At 48.0% G+C, this 25,829-nt stretch overlaps 1 protein-coding gene across 1 annotated transcript in view; it reads left to right on the forward strand.

Moving 5' to 3' along the window:
• Positions 1-388: 388 nt before the first annotated feature.
• LOC107107918 (protein EGT2-like) overlaps positions 389-25,829 on the forward strand; it is a 33,688-nt gene continuing 8,247 nt past the window's right edge. Inside the window, exon 1 of the mRNA XM_015408285.1 lies at positions 389-574. Coding sequence (XP_015263771.1) covers positions 496-574 — 79 coding nt within the window. The 5' untranslated portion in view covers positions 389-495. The remainder of the gene's footprint in view (positions 575-25,829) is intronic.

Raw genomic sequence — 25,829 nt, forward strand, 5'->3', positions numbered from 1 at the left:
GGTCTCAAGATGGATCGCACATGTACAGGCATACATGTTCCTAATCCACACAGGGTACTAACTTCTCGCCACAGTGCTTCTAATAAAACTTAGTGCCGGCGAGGGCCGTGACTGATTGATGATCGATGAAAGTAATAACTTTCCCTGGAGAAATATGAACATTCGCCCAGCAGAAATAACTTCGGTTAATAGCCGAGACTGGTTACAACGCCATGCCAAAAAGACGGGAAAGACCTGCAGCGCTATTAAAGGAGAAAGGACGCACTCTCGCGATCTGGTGGGAGACAGGGGTGGGGGAGGCGTAGACGACACGCCCAGGCAAGTCCCGTGTGTGTGTGTTTGTGAAGGAACCACGTGGCAGTGAGTGACTCATTCTGTGGACCTTTTGGAGAACCCGCAGGCCATTCTGGTCCCTGGTGCTCGCCCTTGATACTATTTTAGCACTTGCTTCGACCCATCGCTCGCCGTTACTAGCCAGTTCGGGCTCGGTCCAGCATGGAGGAAACACGTCGCTCCCTCTTCAGCCTCGCCACCGTTTGCTGCCTCCTCGCGGGAGCTCTCCTGCCGCTACCAGGTACAGGGGTTACCTATCCAGGCGCTCCAGAATGGGGTCAGGGCGGGGTCCTCTTGGGGCAGGAGACCGCCAGCATCTCAACCCTTCAGACTCCCCATACGCGGGGCATGCCCTCACAAGGGAAAGTGCACCCGGCTCGCCAGCCTTTGGCGGTAGTGCGCCAGGCTCTTGAGGTCTGCTTCCTGGGAGCTTCGGCTGTTCCCGCCTTTCGGCCCCGGTAAGCCAGTCTCTCCCCTCCCCGAAAACCACTGTCTTGCCTGCTACCTTCCCGCTTCCACCTCACACATCGACGAAGAATTTTTTCCTTAAAGCGCAGGGGCTTTCTTTAGAGGGGCGGCTGAAAAGTTTCCGGCGTGAGCGCTGTTGTGTCTGGGTCGACGTGACGCCTTTCCTCAGGACGCGCCCCGTATTCCCCTTCACAGGGTCGCATTGGGATCTTGGAACCTAACCTGAGTGCGCTTGTGGATTTGTAAAAGGAAACGTGCCAGGTCATCATGAACCTGTGTCGAAGCCGCCTCTCCGATTTACAGGTCAAGCGCTGCCTCGGGGCAGTATTTGCAGAACTGATGTGGTCAGCGGCGCTACCCTCGTGTTTTGCTATTGGGGCTTCACAGATTCCGAGTAAAAGTGTTGGCATTCGACACGCGTTGGGGTTTAGCCCTGGATTATATTTAGCCCAGCATGATCGAGTAGGTCTCATTTCCCCATCTTCCCCGAGGCTAGTCGCTGTGCCTGATTGAGCCCTAGTAGTTCTGCTCCTGGTTAATCGGCATCTCTTTTAAGCACTGTGCTTGCTGGAGATTGTTCATGACTTCGTAGTGGGAGCGGAGATCATGCTTCCTTTCAGAGGGACAAAAGGAGTCTTCAGAGACCTCCAGTTTCCTCCCAGGGTTCTAGAACTGAACCTTCCTGGGTTTAGCACTGTACAGTTGGTTTTTTGAGGCACTTTTCATCAGTCTAGGCTCACTTCTGGTATTGGAGCTGGCTGAGGACTTTGAGGATTGGAATGGGGTGGCAAACCCTAGAAAGGGAAACATTTCTGCATGTATCACTCAAGTGCCCCTTTTGCTCTCATAATTGGACCCCACCCACCCCTCTTGACATAACTGGGGAAGGCCCTTGTAGGAACCTATGCATGCATTAGCCCTAGCAGTATTTGCTAAGGCAAATAAAGAACTAATGAGCCAGCTTAATTAATCCTTTCTTTTGTTTAATTTTTCTGAAATAATTTTCAGTGTTTTTAATAAAAGTTTGTCCAGTGAGGCTGAACTCTTGTTTTGTGAAAGGGACAGCTTATCTTTCCAGGTATACAAAGGGCTATATGCCCAGATAAACTACGGGGACCTTGGAATTCAGGCTGCCATGGTCAGGGGTGCCTTAGACCTTAAAAGAGTACTTTCCCATATAATATCCTATTTTGAAATATCCAGGGGTTCACAGCATCCTGGAGATAGCAGCTGCCAGAAATAGAGCTTGCTAGCTGATTCACTGCCCAATCCTGTACCTGTTTACTATTCAAAAGAAGAGATACTTCTATGCAGCATTAATTGACATGAGGACAGTATTTGCTTCTGTAAATAGAAGAAACTCAGAGACAAATCTCAGTTGTAGCCCACTTTACTAGCTAATAGTATCTATACAGGTACATCAGTGAGAACTAGAACTGCACTTAGAAGACAATTTTCTGAGCCCTGTCCTAAGCCCTGCCCCCAAAAGGCTTCTCATGCAGTTCAGCTATATTGCCAGCTTATCTGGTGATACGTTAGCACTAAGCCCTGCTGGCACACCACGGGTATAACCATTACACCTGGTGACGTTAGGGCATGTCATGAGTGGAGCAGGATGTAGCTTCCTAAGCCCCTCCAGTCCTAGATAAGCCTCGGGTACAACATTGTGCCACCAAAAACATTGGTGTAGCCCTCAGATCACTCCCACAGAAGACCTTGTAAGAAGGGGGGGAAACTTCTGCCCACTCCCAAGCATTGGTGCAACTTAGGAGGCTAATCACACCCGTCTTAGAAGACCATAACAGTGTCCCCCCTGCCATACTCTGCACATCCCAGGCATAACATCCATAGCTCAGATGCTAGGGCACATAAAGTAAAGTAAAGGTTCCCTTGCTCGAAAGCCAGTCGAATCTGACTCTAGGGTTGCGGTGCTCATCTCCGTTTCAAAGCCGAAGAGCCAGCGCTGTCCGAAGACATTTCCGTGGTCATGTGGCCGGCATGACTAAACACCAAGGCGCATGGAACGCTGTTACCTTCCCACCGAAGTGGTACCTATTTATCTACTTGCAATTTCTTGCTTTCAAACTGCTAGGTTGGCAGGAGCTGGAACTAGAGACGGGAGCTCATTCCGTCATGCGGCACACTTGGGTCTCGAACTGCTGAACTATCGACCTTCCACAGCCTGCAGTGCAGCGTCTTAACCACTTGAGCCACCGCAGCTCCTGCTAGGGCACATAGCTTGAGACAATATGTCTCTGGACCCTGGCTTACACACTTAAAGCACATTGGTGGATCTACTAACTCTCATGCTCCAGCCCAGCTCCTGCACCATCACAAGATACTCAGATGGTGTTTTGGCTGGCACCGTTTTCCCTTTCATGGGTGTGCAGTGATTTGGACAGGTCTGCTTGTTCCTCTGTGATCTATCAGTGCAGCTTGCAAAGGAGCAGGATCTTTAGAGAGCCAGTTTGGTGTAGTGGCTAAGTGTGCGGACTCTAATCTGGGAGAACTGGGTTTGATTCCCCACTCCGCCACTTGCACCTGGCTGGATGACCTTGGGCAAGCCGTAGTTCTGATAAGAACTGCTCTTGAAAAAGAGCAGTTTCTGTTAAGCTCTCTCAGCCCCACCTACCTCACAGGGGAGGGGAAGGGAAGGGAAAGGAGTTTGTAAGCCGCTCTGAGACTCCTTTGGGTAGTGAAGGGTGGGGTATAAATCCAATCTCTTCTTCTTCTTTACTAGAATGAGGGAGTTGGCAACCCCATTCATCTGACTTGGTTTCCTGGTGCTGTTCAGTAGCTGTGGATTACTGTACAGCAGGGGTGTTGAACTCATTTGTTGAGGGCCGGATCTAATATAAACGAGACCTTGTTGAGCCAGGCCATGTGTGTCATAAAATGTAATGCCAGGTAGCAGAGATATAAACTTTATAAAGGACACAAACACAATGAAAGATTTTTTCAAACTTTAAATAAAACATGCTTAAAACACTAGCACTCTTGCAATATTTTGTTTATGTAACAATCTCTGATAACTGACACCTCTTGCTCTGAATTATTTCATCAAAATATGCTGTAGCAATCTTGAGTATGTTGTTCAGGTGTGTATCTGTAAGCTGCAAACCTACTTTTGATTTATTGACATTCATTGCAGAAATCTCATGCTCAGTGTTTTGAACCTAGGACCCAGGGAAAAACATGAAATGGCTGGGCATTGCAAGCTTTTGTACATAAATATATTCGTGTTCTAGTGAAGATCATGAGAAGGCATTCCCAGTCTACAAAGGAAATTTGCTGGGTGAACTTGGTCTGGACACACACAGCGTAATCCACCTCACTGGTTTGTTGTTATTCGTCATCTAAATAGTTCACATTGCTTTCCTACTGAGAAAGACTGGATCATGAGGGCATGAATACAGTGAAAAAGAGGAGGGGAACCCAGTTGAACCCAGGCATAACGAGCCCAACGACTCTCTCTCTCTCTGTAGCAAGGCAAAAAGCTCATGCCTTGAATAAAACTTTGTTGGTCTTAAAGGTGCTTTGTATTTCTCCTGTAAGATTGAGGCAGCTGAGCAAAGCAAAGCAGGAGGAAGGGGAGGAGCCTCAGCCAATGGAGGGGAAGAAAGGCTTGCCTTTGTCTCCTGTATGATTGAGGCATCCTGGCCTGGAAGCAAGCTCTGGCTCATTCCCTCTCTTCCCTAGGAGGAGGGGAGGAGCTTCAGCCAGAGCAGGGAACAGAAGCTTGCCTATGTATCTGTCTATCTCTCCTGTGTGATTGAGAGAGTCTGGTAAAGCCAGCTGTGACACAGCAGCAGCGGAACTGGAGAAAGAAGCAGGAGACAGCCAGTTCCTTGTGGGCTGGATAGGAGCCATCCGAGGGCCTGATCCGGCCCACAGGCCACATGTTTGACACCCCTGCTCTACGGCTGTGTCTCTGTTTGATTGGGGTTTGACAGATTAATTTGTATTCCCACTCACTTCTCATAGCTAACCTCTGCTATCTACATCAGGTAGGGGCTGAAGGGTGGTCTGAGGGTCACAGGTATCCTCTTGCAAATTGGAGGGGAAAGGTCACATTCTCTGTACATCACTGGTAGCATCTGATAAGCCAAACAGCTTGCATGGGGGGAAGTGGAGATGTATGGAATGTACTGGAGCAGACAGTGGTAATGAGCCCCAGAGTGCAGGTGGGAGATCTTATGTGAGGGATCACCAGACAAAAAAGGTGAGCATGTGGGCTCCATCCCCCATTATTATGTCTGATAGGGCAAACTTCTCGTCTGTGTGCCGGGACCCAATGGGTCTGCTTCAGAGCCCTCTTCATGTGGGACGCAAACCAGGGTATGCAGTATTTGGGTCTGCCCATTGAGTCCACCTGTCTCTGTGGTTTTCCCCACACTGCTCTGTGTGGGTGTGTAAGGATCAAGACCTATAAACGTCAAGGCTTCCTTTAAGTGATATCAACCTGTAAGTTCACACAGGTCAGTGCAGCCTGTTCAGGCCAAGCATTAATTAAAGGCACCTGGTGGCCTTGACAGATACCGGAGAGTTTGAGGAGGGCTGTCAGAGGGCACGGCAGGGTGTCGGAGAAGGCTCTGAATAAAGCGTGAGAGAGCTTCAACCCGAATGTCAAGGACTGCTTCTGTCTGAATGGACTCTGTGCCTTAAGCTTATGGGTGAGGTGAGGAATTTTTGGATAGCCTTACCGAGGGGAGCCTGTAAGCAGCTGGAGCTTCAGAGCCCAGGGTGCTGTCCAGCATAAGTGAAGTATTACTGTTGTGCTGTTAATCCTGTGATTTCGAGTGGTTTCTGCCTAGCAAACACTCTTCTTCATTTGAACAATGTAAATAAATGCAGAGAGATTTTCTTTCATTTGCTGCGTCAGGAGTGCTTGCTGAACATCCATGTGCATCCACAAAGGGGACCTAGAAGTAAAGGAACCTTAACAAGGGACCCGGACCCGGTGAGACTCCAAGAGCTCAAGTGGCTGTGGGTCAGCGCCTGAGAATGAGAGAGGGGTTGTCCTTTGGTCTAGACAGGGTGATATCCAGAGTTCCCCCTAAGCTGTGCTGCCCCAAAACATTTTAGGGCTCAGCACAGAGCTTTTTGGCCCAGCGGACAGATCACATGGCTTGGCAGGGCAGCTGGCTGGCTGATCAGGAGGCAGAGAAAGAGGCAGGCCCCGGGCAAGGAAGTGCTGCTGCTGGGCCAAGGGCAGAGCCTCCCAGATGGGTCTGCATGTGGGGGGGGGGAGACCTCCCCTGCTGCACACACATCCTCCTAGGACCATCTTCTCCTAGTTGGTTGACGGTTCGAATCACTGGCCAGGAGAAGCCTCCCAGCCGAGTCTGCATGCGAGAGGGAGGGAGAGACCTCCCTGTCGCACATAGATCTTCCTGGAGCCAACCACTAGCCAGGAGAAGCCTTCCAGGATCTGCATGCAGCGGCAAGAGCCTTAGCCGGGCTGCTCTTCGCTTCCTTCACTGCGGCCAGGATGGACTTGGCCTGAGGCAGCTCCAGCTTGGCCTTGGCCCCTGGTGCAGTGGCAGTGGACCCTTCCTCTGGATGCCGACGACGAAGTGGAAGCTGAGGAAATGGTGGTGGTTTCAGCTCGCTCCACCACCTCCTCCTCTGCTGCTGCCTCCAAGGGAGTGAATGGCTGAATGGACAACTGAGTTTGGAAGGGGATGTCTCCTCTGCATTTGAATCTCAGGTAAGGAGGTCCAGGGGGCCCAGGCCATGCTTCTGCCTTCCCCTCCAATGGCCTTTTGCTGGGAACGCAGCCCTGGGCTCCTCTGTGGGCCTCCCACTGCCAGCACTGTGGGGGGGGCTGCGGCCTTCCCCTCTTTTCTTTCACTCTTCCCATCTCTACTGAGAGCCAGTTTGGTGTAGTGGATAAGTGCACGGACTCTAATCTGGGAGAACCGGGTTTGATTCCCCACTCCTCCACTTGCACCTGGCTGGATGACCTTGGGCAAGCCGTAGTTCTGATAAGAGCTGCTCTTGAAAAAGAGCAGTTTCTGTTAAAGCTCTCTCAGCCCCACCTACCTCACAGGGTATCTGTTGTGGGGAGGGGAAGGGAAGGGAAAGGAGTTTGTAAGCCGCTCTGAGACTCCCTTGGGTAGTGAAGGGCAGGGTATAAATCCAATCTCTTCTCTTCTTCTTCTATTTGCTTCCTTTCCACCTCTCCTTTCCCTCCCTCCCACTGCTGGAGCTCAATGTTTCGCAGCCAAGTAGTAATCCCAAAGACATTAATCTTCAATTAAGTTCTATTGATTTAAATGAAACGTTATTTTTGAGTGAATGTAGTTGTGTGACCAAATTCCACCCCTTTCCTTTTTCACACTTTTATTTACACTGGTTTACTCTTTTCCAGTATAATGTCAAAGATTCATTTGCAATCCTATCTTTAGTGTGTGTAATTTAAAGACACCTTATAGTGTTACTCTATTAATCTGTAGTTTAATTTAGAAAGTGCTCTCTACTTTAAGATAGAAAGCATTTGAATTAAATACAGGTAAAAGGGTATCTAAGAATTGCACGGTTTGATGATACTAGATATCAGGCAAAGGAACTTGCACACATTTATTCTCCATACTTTAATGCAGGGGATTTTTAATTAAGAATGTGGCATACAAACGTTAGTGCTTTTGGCAGCTGCTAAAGGCTCAGTGGTTAAGATGCTGAACTGCATACCGGAAGGTTGGTAGTTCAGCAGTTCAAGACCCGAGTGCTGCATGATGGAGTGAGCTCCCGTCTCTGGTCCCAGCTCCTGCCAACCTAGCAGTTCGAAAACAAGACATTGCAAGTAGATAAATAGGTATCGCTTTGGTGGGAAGGTAACAGCATTCCGTGCGCCTCGGCATCTAGTCATGCTGGCCACATGACCACAGAAACGTCTTCGGACAGCGTTGGCTCTTCGGCTTGGAAACGGAGATGAGCGCCGCATCCCTAGACTTGGATTCGACTGGCTTTCGAGCAAGGGAAACCTTTACCTTTAAACTGAAGTTTCTTGGACAATGAACACCTCGTGTCCCACAGGACAAGCAGGGCACAAGGGACAGCAGAAGGAGCAGGCTTGACCAGAATTGCCAAATTCCTAGAGATTTGGGAGTGGAGCCTGGGGAGGGCTCTCATCAAGGTAAACTGCCATAGAGTTCTCCCTCCTAAAGCAGCCATTTTCTCCAGAGGAACTGATCTCTGTTGTCTGGAGATCAGTTGTAATTCTGGGAGATGTCCAGATCTCACCTGATAGTTGGCAACTTTATTTTATACAGCTTGCTAGACAGGATTGGTCCTTGGGGTTAGCTGAGTGAGCAGGTGGGGCCCATGAAGCACAGAGCTCAGGCTGAAAACCTTGTGGATGAAAAGGAGTGCTGGTGCTGCTAGTTGGCTTGCCAACCTCCAGGCGGGGCCTGGAGATGTCTGAGAATTTCAGCTGATCTCCAGACCACAGAAGTCAGTTCCCTGGGAGGAAGAAGTGGCAGTTCTGGAGGGTGGACTGTATGGCATTATGCCCTTTTATTATTATCTGTAATGAAATTTAACTTGATTTTGTTTTCAATGTTTAAATCATTCTTAATATATAATTTAAAAGAAAATAGTTTAAAAGAATTCTTTCTGAGATTTTTATAAGGTTATGGTTAATCCTCTAAAAAGTAATTTTTAGGCTTGCTCACAAGTTAATGCTAGCAGCTCACGAGAGAGAATTTCTGCACACAACACTCCACCGCTTAGAGGGAACATTTATGTCACAACTGTCGGGGCTGCTTTAATACACTATGGCATGTCTCATCCATGTGTGCCTAGTTGGGTGGGTTTTTAGGGAACTGCTCTCAAGTTTGTGAGCTGAGGCATGGATTCTACTCTGGCTTCAGTGTCTGGTGTTGCTGCTGCTGGGCAAAAAGTGAGCTTTGCTTCTGATCAAGTAATTCTACTGTGTTCAGAAGGGGGGAATGGTCTTGAGGAGTGTGGTATGGCAAGGCAGCAGAAACCCACATATCTGGAGGTTATTTTCATGTAGAAAGAATGTCATACGTGATCATCATGGCTTCACATTTATACTTTACATTTATATAGTTGATGAATTAACACAACTGTGATCAGAGATCACTTGCTTAGATTTTGAGAATTATACCATCTATTAAAAGCAGCAGCTTCCTGCTAATTTACTAATATTTTACAGTAGCAAAGTAGATAATCCCTTTGTTGAAAAGTGGGTTGAAAAAAGCTCACGCTGCATATACAAATGAAAATAATTCAGTTTCCCCCCCTGTTGCAGCAGAGAATTGGTGCTATAGATATCCCATCAGTGTAGAATGCATGTATAGAGGATTCCCTAGACTTAACAATATTTAACATATATAACACTTTAGAATGTTCAGAGCAACCCATTAGTAATCCTTTGGATACAGGGATGTTCTCCTAACCTATCCTTCATGTGAAGGGACAGGGATTTTTCAGCTAGGACTATTTCAGAGAAAGGCATATTCCTGAACATGTTCATAAAAATTCAGAGAAGTCACATTTGATATCTAAGACTGAGAACTATAATAATGCTAACAGAGGCTTTAGTTCCATTTCCCCCAGGTGCAGTTTCCTGGTCACCTGTGGCCCCTGCCACACGGCAGGGGAAAAGGCGCTTGAAGGCGTGGCTTTTAAAAGACGCGCCAACGTTGACACGGCGCGGCGGGATCACACGGATCCCCCGGCCGCGCCGCCTTTTCTCCCCGGCGCGATCAAACGCCGGGGAGAAAACACGCCCTAACCGGGGGCCGGCCGAACTGCGCATGTCCGAGCATGCGCAGTTCGGCTCCGGCCCGGGGTTGTGCCGGCGCAAAGGACGCGGCGCGATCAAACGCCTGCTTGCCGCGCCGCGTCCATTTGAACCACCCAAGGTAGGTGGTTCATTTTGCGGCGGTTCTTCCCGGGTTTGGGCCAGTTCGGGTGCAGAAGCAGGACGCTTCCCAGATGTGGTGGTGTGATCGCGCCGGTTTGACCCGGCCCCGAACTGGCCCGCTCCTGGACCAAATCGCCGCGTGTGAACGGGACCTGTGATAAGTATAAATCATCTCCGGGAAAGTTTTTGTAAATGGGACAAGCACTGGTATTTCCTCCCCGGGCTATGTATACCTGAAATTACTAACATTGGCATGGGTAAGGAGTGGGCTCATAAGTTATTTTTGTAGGCTGCTATCTTCTACTCTTTCCAAAGCCATTTATCTTTGCACAATCTATGCACAAACTGACAATGTTATTTTAAGTTTTACTGAGCACATTCTAGGTGTTCATCAGGGTATTGGTTTTAGGTTTACTTATTATGTTAACTTTTATGTTAAATCTTAGAAAAATACGGGTATCTTTTGTGGACTCTGAAAACCCTCTTGAGTGTCCTTGTAAGTTCATCTTCCCCTGTAGCAATCACTAAACGTTGTGTTGTCCTGATTAGTTCTAAACAACAACTGAGTACTGTGCATAGACAGGTTCATGCCACTTCTCTTTCAAAAAGTGCTGAGATGGATAGTGTTTATGTATTGTGAATGCTTTTCAGTCTGGCCAAGAGGCGCTCTGGAAAAATATCTTTACGAAATGGTTTATGGTACAGTGGGCCTAGAGCACTGATCTGCCAGCTTATTCTCAGTCAGCCTAACAGGTACCAGCTTTTCCCCGCTAACTTCAGAAACTCACTTCTTTCAGTGGCTTTCAAAAATATAAAACTCTGTGATATTTTTAGTCTTTAATTTTACCTTTTCCTTCTCAGTGCCTCTGGCTGTGTTTGGAGGAGGGATGGTGGTAGATGTTTGCTTGTCCTCTATACATACACGTCTCCAGTGGAGCACAGATTTACAGAGAGGAATAAAGCTTAGATTGTCACAGTGCCAGGCCCTGCTCTGCTGCCCTGAGGTCACAGATACACTGGGAGCAGTGTGCAATGCAGTTCAAATGGTGTCTATTCCACCTTAAGCTAGCCTTGCCAGCTTTGAAAATTAAATGGGACGCCTTCAATTCAGAGGCCTCATGCAGAGAACTGACTACAAACAGAAGTAGCTCACTGACTATTCCATATGTGAACAGAACCTCATTCTGTGTGGAAACTGAAGTCAGAAAGCAGGAAACTACCAAGTGCAGGGAAATGTGAAGTGTGGCAACTATATTCACAGCTCCTGGTATTCAACCAACCTCTGGTACATGTAACTTGTACAGGGGCCCCAGAGAAGAAGGAAAACAAAGTTATATCTTTTATTAGGCTATGTTCAGTTGGAAAGGGTTATCATTCGTGTTAAATACACCACTGGGGTATGTCATAGCCAGTTTTGTAGTTTATGCAATTTTAAATATAAAAACAATGAATAATTGTTCAATCAACATTTACACATTAAGCAACAAGGCAACCTGATGAAGAATTCTGCATAATTTGAAAACTTGTGTTTTTTAATCTTCAGAAGCTGGTCCACTAAAAATGCTGCCTTAGCCATTTGTAGTTTTCAATATTGAACAGTTCCAGCTGCAAACTGAGCAATGATTACCAGAAGATTCATCCTCCTTCTGAATTATGGGATACCAATAACAGTAATAATGACATATACTGTTCATTGCCCTTGATAAATATTCAAAGTGCTTTCCATACATTATCTCAGTGATTCCTACAATAATCATGTAAATAGAGTCACTATTATTATCTCTGCATTGTACGCTTGGGGGGAGGGACTGAGGTTGAGAAATGCTGGTTTGTTTGGGGGAATTAGTGAAATTTGAATCCAACCCTTCCTTGGTAACAGCTCATGTGTATAGTCAGTGTGCTATGCCTCTCTGAATAGCTAATGAGCAGTTAATGAATAGCTAAACTGGCGAGAGCCAGTTTGGTGTAGTGGTTAAGTGCACGGACTCTAATTTGGGAGAACCGGGTTTGATTCCCCACTCCTCCACTTGCACCCGCTGATGTGACCTTGGGTCAGTCACAAGCTCTGGCACAGCTGTCCTTGAAAAAGAGCAGAGTTCTCTCAGCCCCACCCACCTCACAGGGTGTCTGTTGTGGGGAGGGGAAGGGAAAGGAGTTTGTAAGCCGCTCCAAGTGAAGGGCGGGGTATAAATCCAATCTCTTCTTCTTCTTCTTCTTCTTAATAGGGCAAAGAAAAGCCACTAAGGGCTGATATTACAGGCCAGATATGGTATTCCCAATTGAAAAGGGCATGAAATTTGTGTGGCAGGAGAAGCTGGTGATAATGCAGGCTCGCTTAATCCCTACAGAGTTGAACACATGAAACTGCCTTATACTGAGGTAGATCATTGATCCATCAAGGTCAGTATGGTCTGGTCAGACTAGCACTGGCTCTCCAAGGTCTCTCACATCACCTGTTGCCTGATCCTTTTAATTGGAAATGCCGGAGATTGGGCATAGGACCATCTGGATGCAAAGCAGATCTTCTGTCACTTAGCCACAATCCCTCCCCTGGTACTGGTACTGATTTTCCCCTTGTTCTGATACTGAGAGTCAGTCTGCAAAGCACTTTCAGGTAAACGTTCTGCTTTTGAGTCTGAGGATCAATTTTGCCAGTAAGCAGTTATAGCTTTCTAAGCCCATAGAAGGATGTAACACTTTTTACGATTGTATTCTAAATGGAACAATCCAGATTCAATCTGGGGTCCGCTGCTGTAAATGAATTACCAGTGAAGATTCATCTATGGGGATATCTTTGGGAAGGACATTTCATTCTGTTTCAAGAATCACTTTGGTATGGCCCCATTCCCTTCACAAAACTCTCAAACAGCTATTGTATGAGAATTCTCCTTTGCTGCCAGTTGCCAGAGGTAGATACTTTGTGTCCAGGTCACATATATATTCTCAGACCTTCTTGAGTGTCTGATTCCTTGCTTGCAGTAAATGAGAGGACCTGTACATTCTGAATTTTGATATAAACACATGCACTGGGAAGAATGAGAGTATTCAGAGCTCTGAAATGCCTTGGCAAGCAGCCATGCTGTTTTTTTAAAGTTGTTGAACACAAAGGTTTAGGTGTTCAGTTTTTCCCCCTATGTAAAACATTACTTAAGCAGTATTTGGGTCCTGCATATGGCATTAGACACTGTATATGCCTGTCTTTGATTGTTATTCTATGAGGTGAGCCCCAATTTCTTTTTTTTATACAGAAGGAGAATCAAGACAGAGTAGTAATGAGTACAAGTCCATGCAGAACATGGGCTTCTGCCAGAGCTGTTGCTCAAGTGCTACAAGCTTTAGTAGATTGTTTAATATATTTTTTTTACAATTGCTTAATACATTTTTGCAATTGTTTTTACAATTACTTAATCAATTGTTTAATAAAATGCTTTTACAAGTTTCTACATGCATGTTACAGGACTGGAAATTTTGTTTGCAGATTTACTTATTTTTATATTTCCTTTGGAGCAAGTCCCGTTGAAGTCAGTGGAACTAATTTTTGATTACCTTTACCTCGAGGTTTGTCCACCGGGATTTCTTCCATGGAAATTTATATGCCATACTTGCAACCTTACATGCAGGGGCATACTGGCAGATTTCTGGGAAATTTTGTGGTTGCCCACTGACCTAAAGGGCCACCGGTGCCCGGGAGGAAGCCAAGCCAAGCCCCAGGGACTATGCCAGTGCTTCAAGGGCCACTTCGGGATCAGCTCACCAGTTTCTTCCTCCCACAGTGCTACCAATTTGCAGTAGAAAGCAATGAGTGAGCTGATGTTCTTTGTTGTTGCTGCTAAACTGAGTGGCCTTGTGCTGCTGGCTTGTACCACCACAGGGGCTGTTCAGCTTGGCTTGCTTCAGGGCGACTTGAAATTCCCAGTTTCTTCATGCTTATAGTCAGGCTGGAAGTGATTCATTCATACATACATCCCTAAACCCATGAATGCCCCACATCATGATCATGCACAAATAATCTGCCAACATGTCTGAAACCTGAGAGGAAAGGGGATGAAAACATGAAAGTGTAGAACAGTCTCCTCCCTCCAGCCACACAAAAGCTACTGTTAACACATGCTCATTGCTGCAGATCTGAGTTCCCTCCTTCTGTGCTTGCCAGACCTCAGGTCTCTGTGGGGGATCCCCCAGTTTCAGGGGATTCTCTCTGCCACGGACCACCTGGCCCATGGGGGAAACCCCGCCCCGAAACAGGGATGTCATCGCACAGTGTCCCTGACATGATGACATCACCTGGAAGTGACACCATTGCATCAGAATGTTAGGCAGGGATGCTGTGGTATTTGGGCAACCTCTATGGTTTGAGGGCAAAATGTTGGAAAAATTAGCAAAAATAGCTAGATATTCAGAGATTGCAATGGATCTTTGCTTCACTGGAGAGCAGGCACTTTCTTCTATGTAAAAATCTTTATTTCTAAGGGAAGGGTTCACAGGAAATCTACAAAACAACAAAGACACCTAAGGACTACATCTTTACAGTTTGACCACACGGTCTACAACAATGGAGATTCTTATTCTTCTTGATCCCTAGAAGGAAATCACGTGAATACATTAACCAATGATTGTGAGAAAACAGTCAGGGCTTTGTTTCTTTTGCTCTCTGTGCCAGGTTTCCTTCCAGGTCAGTCTAAACAATAGCACACATTAACCCTATAATGACTGAATTTTAGACCTTGCAACACACATATTTCCAACACAAAAAACCCATTGGGTTTCACCCAAATACCAGAGCGTCCCCGTGCATTGTCCTTGATGCGATGATATCATTTCCAGGTGTCATCATTGCATCAGAGATGTCACATTGACATCCCCGCCCACCCCCAGAATACCCACCAAACCCCCCTGTCAGAGCAACAAGGGGACCTGGCAAACATACCACCTTCTGCTACCTCTACCATTTTCCCTAGTTGCCACCAAGCCAGTCTCAAATGTACCATTCTTGAGCAAAGGGATTGACTGAGTGGTGGCTGGGTAACTTCAGGGATTCTTAAATGAATTGGTTTGGATCTGTTCCAATCTGGTTTCAGGCCTGGTCATGGGACTGCAATGGCCTTGGTCACCCTGGTGGATGACCTGCACTGGGAAATTAGGGCTGCCAAGTCCCCCCAGGAGGCAGAAAACCCCCCACCCCAGAGGCCCGTTCCCCGACACCGGGGAATCGGGGCCCGGGGGGAACCCCACCACAGCGTGCACATCACAGGGAAGTGACGTTATGACGCCGGGCACGCTGGGGGCGGGGCCACGGCCATACAAGGGAAAACTCTATGGTTTTCCCTTGTATGGTCGTGGCCCCGCCCCCAGCGTGTCCGGCGTCATGATGTCACTTCCCTGTGACGTGCATGCGGCGTGCGCGCCGGGATCCACACAGGAGTCCCCCGCCGGCAAGATAAGGGCCACTTGGCAACCCTATGGGAAATGGACAAGGGGAGTGGGACCCTGTTGGGAACTGGAAAGTGGGTTTGGTCCCACCACAAAGGTGGTTTTCATTATGGTGCTGGGGGACCGCTGCTGCACCCCTTGGCCTCTGGCTTATGGGGTTCTGCCAGGTTCTGTCTTGTCCCCTATGCTTTTCAACATCTATGTAAAGGTCCTGGGAGAGGTCCACTGGAGATATGAGTTGTGTTGCCACCAATACACAGATAACACTGAGCTCTATCGTGTTTCCAGCAAATCTCAAGGAGCCTGTGGAAGCTGTGAACAGGTGCCCAGAGGCTGTTTTGGAATGGCTGAGGACTAGCTAACAAGCTGAAACTTAGTCCAATAAAACAGAGGTGCTACTGATGGGAGGAAAGTCTAACCTAGGAAATGGGTTATCCCCTGTTCTGGATGGGGTTGTACTCCCCTTAAAGGAGCAGGTTTGTAGCTTGGGGGTGCTCCTGGACCCAGGCCTTCTGTTGGATGAACAGGTGGCAGTGGTGGCCAGAAATTTGGCTGATGAGCCAGCTGTTGCCCTTCCTAGACAGAAAAGATCTTGCCATTGTGGTGCATTCCCTGGTAATATCTACATTGGATTATTGTAATACACTCTATATGCTGCTGCCCTTGAAGGCTATTCGGAAGCTACAGTTGGTACAGAATGCTACAGTGAAAATGTTGACTGGAGGGACCATATCACTCCAGTCTTGTTCCAACTATACTGGCTCCTATTTTGCTTCTGGGCCCAATTCAGAGTGTTGGTATTGATCCTTAAAGCCCTATAGAACTCCCAGAGAACAGAAGTACTGGGCAATTGGAATCAGAAGCTTGTAGGTATAATATGAAAATAGTGTGGAATAGGCTTTACTGCTTGTGGTCTCTTAGGCATAGCTTTTTTGTGAGTTTTTTTAATGGCTACTGGTGAAGGCTTAATTAAGAAATAGATTATTATTTACACTTGGCAGGAAATGATGGGCTTTCCCCAGAGCGTGTGCTTTGCTCCCTTCTGCAGCATATTGCCTGAGCTGACTATGTTCCAATTTTAGGGGTTATGGTCAACAAATTGCCCTTCAGATTGCTAGCTCGGTTAGGGCACAAAGGTCCAAGTAGGCAAAGCATTGAAGGATGTTACTTCTCTTTAAGCTGAAATGGAAAAATTAGGTACTTAATCAGAGGGTTTAAATATTCAGTCTAAAATCCTGTACATTCTGGCTTTGGGATAAAACGTATATATGTTTGTTTGTTTTTACTTTAGGAGCTTAGTCTGGCATAAATGTGGGCATTTTGGTGGTATTTGCAATTATATTTAATTTGAAAGTGCTGACGGAATGCAGTGTGCAGTTGAGAGATTTGAATTTTTAAAATAATTTAAATCTATTTTTTAAATAAATAAAAGATGGGAATTCAGAGAGCGGAAACAGGAAAGTGGTATTGCCCACATATAGCTCTTGTAGCTATGGGCCTGCCCCCCCATGTTCTGTTGAGAACAGAGTGTAACGTAGGCAGTAGGGTTGCCAAGTGTGAATTCAGCCACAGCGGAGGACTCGCGGCTGGCAGCTGGAGCATGCGCGCACACGCAAAGTGCACATGCGCCGCATCCATGTAGCCCGGAAGTGATGCGGGCATGCCGGGTACGCTGGGGGTGGGGTCACGACCATCCAAGGGAAAACCATAGAGTTTTCCCTCAGATGACCGTGGCCCCGCCCCTGGTGTGCCCGCGTCACTTCCGGGTGACGTGCACGTTGGGGTGGAGTCCCCCCCGGGACCCGATCCACCTCTGGCGGGGAACGAGCCTCTGGGGCGGGGGTGTCCCCGCCCCCTGGGGGGACTTGGCAAGCCTAGTTGGCAGTCTGAATCAGCCAAGCAAAGTGGGTATGACTATATCTATTGGTGAGATTCATCATAAGGTCGCAGCCAGGCCCGCATCTCAGAATAACCTGGAAACAGGAACAACCAACTCCGCCCCTCCAAGACATGCCCAGTTATAACCCCCAGCAATTACTAACTAGGCCACTAGGTCAGAGTTTGAGTCCAGTTTGTTCTATTGTTTCAGACTAACACTGCTACCCACTTGAATCTATAGGTCACTAAGTGGCAACAATAACTGAACATATGCCAAGTATGCTCCAAGAGATATGGAACATTGATAGTAGCAGAAGGCCAAATGACATGTTACGTTTTCTTCATGTGTACCTTCCAGGAAGGGGCAAGATAGATGGCTATTTGGATATCCTGAGTTGGACCATAATGGTTTTGGGATGTGCACTTTGATCTGATTGGAGATAGGTATTGAAATTTATGATAGGTCAAAGTGAAAACTTCCCAGCTGAGCTGAGACAGGAAGGATTTAAAGATCTGGACACCATGTCAAAAGCACACAAGCCACGGTCCAGGGAGCACAGACCAATGGAGTGAAGTCTGTCTTGACCAGCCTCTATTTGTCAAGGCTATAGTGGGCTTGTGTCCATTCCAGGGAAGGGAATGCTTGAAGTGCAACTTAGCCTCATATATAAATATTTTAGCTCTGTTAACATCCTGTAGTGTTTTGATACAGTTTTCCAATGCCCTTGTGCTGTAATGACTTGAGATTGTATTTTGGTAAATAAAGATCTTTTCTTTTTAAAGATTTAATTTGTGGTCAAAGAATCTCAGCTAGGGCACCTGGCTGCTTATCTATGCAGTAGACCAAAACTCCTGACTGGCCACAGACAGCTGACTAAGGAGGAGGGGTGTGTGAAGCAGACACATGTGTTCTTGTCCCGGTAGTCAGCCATGTTGGTTTGAAGCAGTAGAACAAATTTAGAGTCTAGTGGCACCTTTAAGACTAACAAAGTTTTATTCAAGGTATGAGCTTTCGTGTGCATGCACACTTTTTCAAATACACTGGAATGGGAGGTAAGGTTCAAACTTCGAAAGAGAAAGTAAAAAAGCTGTTAAGTGACCTCCACTGCTCTGGGAGTAGGGTTGCCAAGTGTATCTTCGTCGGGAGCGGGGAGCTCCTGGCTAGCGTCTTGTGCGCGCACGCGCGCACCACACGCATGTCTAGGGTTGCCAAATGGTACCTACCTTGCCGGCGGGGGACTCCTGCGCGGCTTCCGGTGCGCGTGTGCACACCGCATGCACGTCACAGGGAAGTGACGTCATGACGCCGGGCACGCTGGGGGCAGGGCCACGACCATACACGGGAAAACCATAGAGTTTTCCCTTGTATGGCCATTGCCCCACCCCCAATGTGCCCGGCATCCTGTCACTTCCCTGTGATGTGCACGCTGGGGCGGGGTTCCCCCCGGGGCCCGATTCCCTGGCTTCGGGGAACGGGCCTCTGGGGCAGGGGGATTTCCGCCCCCCGGGGGGATTTGGCAGCCCTACGCACATCACCCGGAAGTGACGGGAGGACACCAGGCACACTGGGGGTGGGGCCACGGCCATACAAGGGAAAACCATAGAGTTTTCCCTTGTATGGCCGTGGCCCCACGCCCGGCGTGCCCGCGTCACGTCCGGGTGACGCGGACGTTGGGATGGAGTTCCCCCCGGGGCCCGATCCGGCACCGCCGGGGAACGGGCCTCTGGGGCGGGGGTTTCCCCACCCCCCGGGGGGACTTGGGATCCGTATCTGGGAGTGAATGAAGAGTCTTGGGTTTATTTTGACATATTTAGTGCTTTACAATGGTTGACCTTATAACCTTAGCTTATTTAATTCTGTTTTTGCATATCTTAAAACATCTTCAGCATGTTACATGTTAATTTGCTGTTCAACCCATCTATAAGTTTGACCCTTACCTCCCATTCCATTGTATCTGAAGAAGTGTGCATGCACATGAAAGCTCATACCTTGAATAAACCTTTGTTGGGCTTAAAGGTGCCGCTGGACTCTAAATTTGTTCTAATGCTGTTATCCCCTACCTGTTGCTCAAGCTACAGGCAAAGAAATAAAGGACACAGCTTGGATGGTGGTAGCTGAGGAAGCAGAAAGAGGGAGAGCTGGGGGGGTGGGGTGGAGCCAGCTCAGTCTTCAGCTTCTCAGCAAAGGAAGGGGAGGAGGGAACTCTTTACAGGGTTATATGATTCAAACTGTGGTATGATTGCAACTGTTTATGCTTCAGGATAAAGGTGGCTTAGAATCTTCAGGGGAAACATTAAATGCTTATGTCTTGAAGCAGATACTGGAGGGATCGAAGTTTTAGGAAACAGCTATATATTAATGGAAGAATATCTCAGTTTTATTCTAGTGTCAAAATACCATTTCATTATTGCGACCCATTTGTAATGCATGATCCTTTTCTTCAAGCAACCAATTCAAATGTAGTCTGTAGTGTTAGAAACGCTGTTGGTAGGCCAGAGTCTTGTTTGAGATGTAAATGGTCATCTCTAAATGGCAGCCTCAAACTGCTGACCCTGAGAGGCAGTCCACAGAACAGTGAGAACTTGCTTTTAACTGTTTTCATCTTTTGCCTGTACTAATGGAGAAAAGAAAAAGCTAATTGCCATTGAAAACTCCCTCCTCTAGGGATGCCAGCCTCGAAATGGGACCTGGAGATCCCCCAGAATTACGGCTCATCGCCAGACTACAGCGATCAGTTCCCCTGGTGAAAATGGATGCTTTGGAGGGTGGACTCTATTGGCATTGTACCCCCACTGAAGTCCCTCGCCTCCTCAGGCTCCATTCCCAAATCTCCAGGAGTTTCCCAGCCTGGCTGGCAATACTACCGCCCCCCCCAGTCCTGCTGGTGGCCAGGGGGGACCTGGCAATCCTACACCCCCCCACACACACAGCTTAGGCTTGTGAATAAAAAATACTGACATGGTGATTGTTCAGGATTTGTTTTTCCTCGAGTTGCTGTTGCTTAATGCTAGTTAGTTAGAGCAGAAGCTGTTGCATAAGGTTCAAGTGCCCATTATAAAGGTGCACCATGGAGACCTGCCAAATGTAACAACAAACAAGCCCTTAGCAACTGCATGCAGCTATACTCCTGCCATCGGAGAATGCTAAAATGGCTAGATATCGCTTGAAGGACAGCCATATTAGTCTATTGTAGCACAATAAAACCAAAGTCTGTTGGCATCTTAAAGACATTTATTCCAGCATGAGCTTTCATGAGCTTCAGATGCAATGAAGAGGAAATCATTTTTTCACATTTTTATAAGGAAAATTACAGAAGGGGGTGCAGGACAACAATATCCTATACCAGACGATACTGAGCAAGATTGATCAGTGGTCTGACTTTGAGATAGGCAACCTTTTTGGGAAAAAATGTAACATTACCTGTGTGCAGGGCTTTTTTTGTAGAAAAAGCCCAGCAGGAAATCATTATCATAATAGGCCACACCCAACAGCAGAAACTCATTAGCATATTAGGCCACACCCTGACATCACATCTCATTAACATATTAGGCCACACCCCCATGTTACCAGAAGTGTGGTCATCCAGCCACACCCACCTTTTGCTTCTTATTCTGTTTACCTTGTTTGTTGTCAAAACCCAAAGCTTTTTTTGTAGCAGGAACTCCTTTGCATGTTAGGCCACACATCCCTTATGTAGCCAATCCTAATGAGTTTCTGATGTTGGGTGTGGCCTATTATGCTAATGGGTTCCTGCTGGGCGTGGCCAACTCAGGAGCCAGCTGGAACTCTGTTCCTGTGCGTTCCTGCCCCAAAATAGCCCTGCCTGCGTGACGATGGTTTGCTGGCAAACAAAAGGGAACAGGGAAAAGATGAGGGCTATACTTGGGCAGACACTATAGTTTTATATAGCCCTAATTGTTTGTTTTTCTTTTGCATGGGACTAAAATAAAACTGCTTTAGAAAGGCCATATAAAATAACAGTGCTTCTGCTTTCAGTGCACAGACTTAGGAATATGATTGCAGTGAATGAAAATAATATTTGTGAAAAGCCTGTTTCTCAAAGATGCTTTGTGAGAAGGGTCTTAGTGGGGTATGAAGGCATGGTGTGAGAGTTTACATTCAAACGTTCGTGCTCAGAACTACCACACTCAAATGAAAAGCTGTGAGGCTGGAGAGGAGGAGGGGGAGGAGGACTACCACAGGACAAGCAGTGGATGATCCAGTCTTCCTGGTGCAACTGCAGCTGTAGAGGCCTGTAGCAGCCCATGCTATCCTGAAGCTGACTACTGGTGGTGGCTGAAAGGAGCAGTGCCTGCTGCTGAATGAGCTACTGATGGTTTGAACCCAGTACATCTGATCTGACCCCATAAGCAAGAATCATACTTTTAGGCTAACATGGTAGGTGAAACTCTGGTTGTGTTCTCAGCGTAGCCCTTTTTCCTTTCAAAAGATTGGTCACTTTTTTAAATGGCCTCACTTAGTGCTTTGAATTTCCTGTTATTCCTTTTCTGAAGTCCACACTGTCTGTGCATGCATGCACGCAGGCACGATTGGAACAAGAAGACAGCCCACCTGGACTTCTGTGTTTGAATTCTCTCTGCAATACAGGAATAACAGCAGCTCTGCCATAAACTACTGCCAAGTACAGCCTGAGCACAATCAAAGGCTGAATAAAATGAACAAAAGTGCTCGTTCAAATAGTTCCATTCTTGGGATTGTGGCCCAGGAGAAAGGTGGAAGTTCAGTTTTAAAGCTTGCTCTAATGTGACCCCAGCGTTAGAGTTGCCAGGTCCCCCCGGCCACCTGTGGGGAATGGGGAGGTAGGGTTGCCAGATTCAGGTAGGGAAGCTCCTAAAGATTTGGGGATGGAGCCTGGGAAGGACGGGGACATCAGTGGGGCACAATGCCACAGAGTCCACCCTCCAAAGCATCCATGTTCTGCAGGAGAACTGATCTCTGTAGTCTGGAGATGAATTGTAATTCCAGGGGATCCCCTGGTCCCACCTGGAGACTGGCATCCTTATGGTTTCTTCCTTTTCCACATTGACCTGTCTTTTGTTAGATTCTTTTGGATTCTGTACACCATCTGAAACAATGAACCCTTTACTTCAACTGGGACACCTTATAGGTTCTGCCAGCCTGTGGTGATAATGGCTTTTCTCCATGCCAGGCTGAGGCTCATGGACAAGCTGGAGAATGTAACTGTTATGAGCTAGCTATAAAATATCTCCAGTTCAGCCTCTGGAGCCAAACAGGAACCATGGGCCATGAATTGTGGCCAACTCTTTCCTTCTGCCCCCCCCTCAAGAGACTGTGCCGTTCTTGAGAAAGAAAATCCAGGTTCTTGCCACGTAGCTAGAAAAGGGGCTGGGAAATCCATAAGCCCATCTTCAAAACAAATGAACTATGAGTTACCTCGTCCATTTCTGACGCTCATACCAGGCTCATCCTGTTTATTCCACAGCCCCATCTCTCTGCATCTGATCTTTCTTTGTCTCGTGTGGTTGTTTTCTGGAAGGATAATCTATTTACTACTGTTCCAAATGACTCTGTTGACCAGTATGGTCACATCGGCAATTTGCAGCCTCTGTAGTATTAAGATGGATTTTATATGGCTGCCTTGTTGACATCTTTATAATCAGCTGGGCACCTGCTGTTTTTAGTTAGTTTTAATTGCTGCTGATAAATTGCTGATTATTTATATAAGTATTTCAACTACTTATTTAATGGTGGCTTTAGTGCATTTCATAGTGAGTTGTTTTTACATTACACTGTATATGTAGTAATGCTGTAAACTGCCTTGAAGTTTTTTAATGAGGCCTATAGCTATTAGAAATGACCTAGACTGAAACCCTAGCCTCAGAAAATATTTCCCCCCACATAGTTTCATATGTCCCGGGGGGGGGGGGGGAGCTTCATGGCTTGGGAACTCTGATTTCTTTTTCATTCTTTACTTAGCAGTATGGCGGTCACACAGCTTGGTGTCCCTATTGCAGTAGAACCCCCCCGTCTTTTGTGTTGTCATATGTTATATGTTCTGGGGAGCTGAGAGGCCAATTTAGCAGAACTTATTTATTGAGTAGATTTGTATCCCATCCTTTCTCCAAAGCATATCTGTCGTTGGGCGGTCAGTCCAACTCTACCCCAGATGACCTGGAGTGGGCGCTTTGTGACGTGGTGGGCTGGCTTAGACTGAGCCGATTGAAACTGAATCCAACGAAGACGGAGGTCCTGTGCCTGAGTCGAAGCGGATCGGGGGGGGGGATCCCACTCCCGACCTTCGATGGGGCGCCGTTGGTGCCAGTGCCGAGGGTTAGGAGTTTGGGAGTGCTCCTGGATGCCGCCTTAACAATAGAGGCTCAGGTAGCAGCCACTGCCAAGGCAGCCTTTTACCATCTGCGGCTGATTAGGCAGTTGGTTCCCTTCCTCGAACGCAATGACTTGGCAACAGTGATTCATGCTATGGTCACCTTGAGATTAGACTACTGCAATGCTCTCTACTTGGGGTTGCCCTTATCTCAGATCCGGAAGCTGCTGCAGCTAGTGCAAAATATGGCGGCCAGGCTGTTGATGGGTCTCTCTATACGAGACCACATCCAGCCTGTGTTGAAGGCATTGCACTGGCTGCCAATAGCTTACCGGATTCGTTTCAAGGTGCTGGTTTTGACCTTTAAAGCCCTATATGGTCAGGGGCCTGCCTACTTGAGGGACCGCCTTTCCCCACATGTGCCCCAGAGAGCACTGAGGTCAGGGACACAGAGTCGTCTGGCTCTCCCTGGCCCGAGATACGCCAGGTTGGCCGCTACTAGAGCCAGGGCCTTTTCAGTGGCAGCTCCACACTGGTGGAATGAGCTCCCAGATAACATCAGGGCCCTGCAGGACCTTTTACAGTTCTGCAGGGCCTGTAAAACAGAGCTCTTCCACCAGGCCTTTGATTAGGAGCCGCCACTGATGAATGTGCCACCGGAACACGCTGTGGCCCATATAAAACACCAGTGAATACTGCCTCCCTTGAGGGGACTGTATATTGATGCCACCATCATCTGCACTATTGCTGTTAGATTTTATGTTAGGTAGTTGTTTATGTATATTTTATTGTATTTTAATATATTGACTGTTTTATTGCTTCTAATGTTGTTCGCCGCCTTGAACTGGTTCCCAGCAAAGTGGGATATAAATTGAAAATAATAAAGTGTCAGGGTAGCAGGCCCATTGCTACAGTGGGGCGTCTCGGGGCTGGGCCCCCCAATTTACTGCCCAGGCCTCCCGACTTTTTAAAAAAACATTGAAGAGTCTGGCTCTCTCGCAGAGCCACAGCGGTCAGCCTCCATCATGACCAAGCCGCTTTGCACCTCCTCAGCTGCTTCTTTCACCTCCAGCCCGCCTGCCCCCACCTCCTTCCCTCCGGCCCATGGCTGGGTCGCCCGCAGCTGTGAAGATGCAGCCTTGGCCTTGCCAGTTCCCATGGCCTGCAAGAGTGGTGGCAGCGGAGGCAGCGGCTGTGGGGTCAGTGCCCCAAGTGTCATGCTTGTGCCCCATTCCTCAGGCTGTGGCTGCAGAGCCCCCCAGTGGGCAGCACAGACCAGGCGGGTGGGAGGTGTGCCCTTGGGCTCCCGCAAGAATGGCACCAGTGGAGACCAGTGGAAGAAGTTGGCCACCCTGCTGCAAAAAAATTCCTTTGGAATGAGGCTTCTTACCCTTTCCCCACCCCCGCCCCCCCCCCCAGTCCTCAACCTCTGTACTTTGGGATGGGGATCACGGTGCGCACCAGCCGCATGACGCCTCCTTCAGGACTGCTAGAGAAGTCCACCAAGGTGGCTTCCAAGGCGGGGACGAGCAGGTTGGAGGAGGGGAAATGCTCCACCACTGCTCCAGCTTCCAGGAAAAGCAGCGGCAGAACTCCCTTACTCATGTTTGCAGGGGGCACAGTGACTAGGCAAGATGTTGCTGCCCAGCTGAAATCACTGGCTCCCCAAACTCAGCCATTTCTCTGCAAAATGCAGCCCGGGACAATGCACTCCAAACTGCTAGCCTTACAGTGCTGAGCACTGCCTAGCATTGCGCTTGCACCCTGCTCCCTCGGGCAGTGGCTGCTGCAGAGCCTCCCCCCAGCAGGCGGCACAGACCAGACCTGGGGGGAGGGGAAGTGCATTTCCTTCCCTGTTGGGTAAGTGCTGGGCTGCCTCCCCTCACCCGCTGCGGCAGCCCCCTCCCCCAGCATCTCTCCTTTGTGCACAAGCCAGGGGTCCAAACAAGTACTTCTTCCCTTTGCCAGCTGGACATGTCCCACCAGTCCCTGGGTCCAGCGGGGCTGCTACTTTGAACCCCGTCCCAAAGGAGGGATCTCTGGTATGGTCTTATGGGGGAGGAGCAGCTCACCGGGAGCAGGGTTGCTCACTTAGGGGGGAGTGCAGGGGCGTGTGGGTAGGTGCCCCCGACTTATCTAAAGCCCCCCCTGAATTAAAAACAAACCTAGCTACGGGCCTGCAGGGTGGTATACATTGTTCTGTGTGCCTCCTTTTTATTCTCACAAAAACCTTGTGAGGTAGGTTAGGCTGAGAGAGAGAGAGAGTGACTGGCCCACAGTCACCCAGCAAACGTCCACGGCAGGAACGGGAATTTGAACCAGGCTTTCCCAGATCCTGGGGTATCCACTGCCCTACATTGATTACAGTTATTTCTCTTCTGAACCACAAGGTGTGAGACAACAGTAGTATCCCTAGAAAAGAAGAAAGTTATTAAGGGAGCAAAAGTGCCCACCAACCCTCACACTGTTGGTTTTTCCCTGTAATTGATTAGACCTGTAGTCTCTGGTTCCTTCTC

This window comes from Gekko japonicus, unplaced genomic scaffold (genome assembly GCF_001447785.1).
Source record: "Gekko japonicus isolate JY-2015 unplaced genomic scaffold, Gekko_japonicus_V1.1 scaffold258, whole genome shotgun sequence".
NCBI classification, from domain to species: domain Eukaryota; kingdom Metazoa; phylum Chordata; class Lepidosauria; order Squamata; family Gekkonidae; genus Gekko; species Gekko japonicus.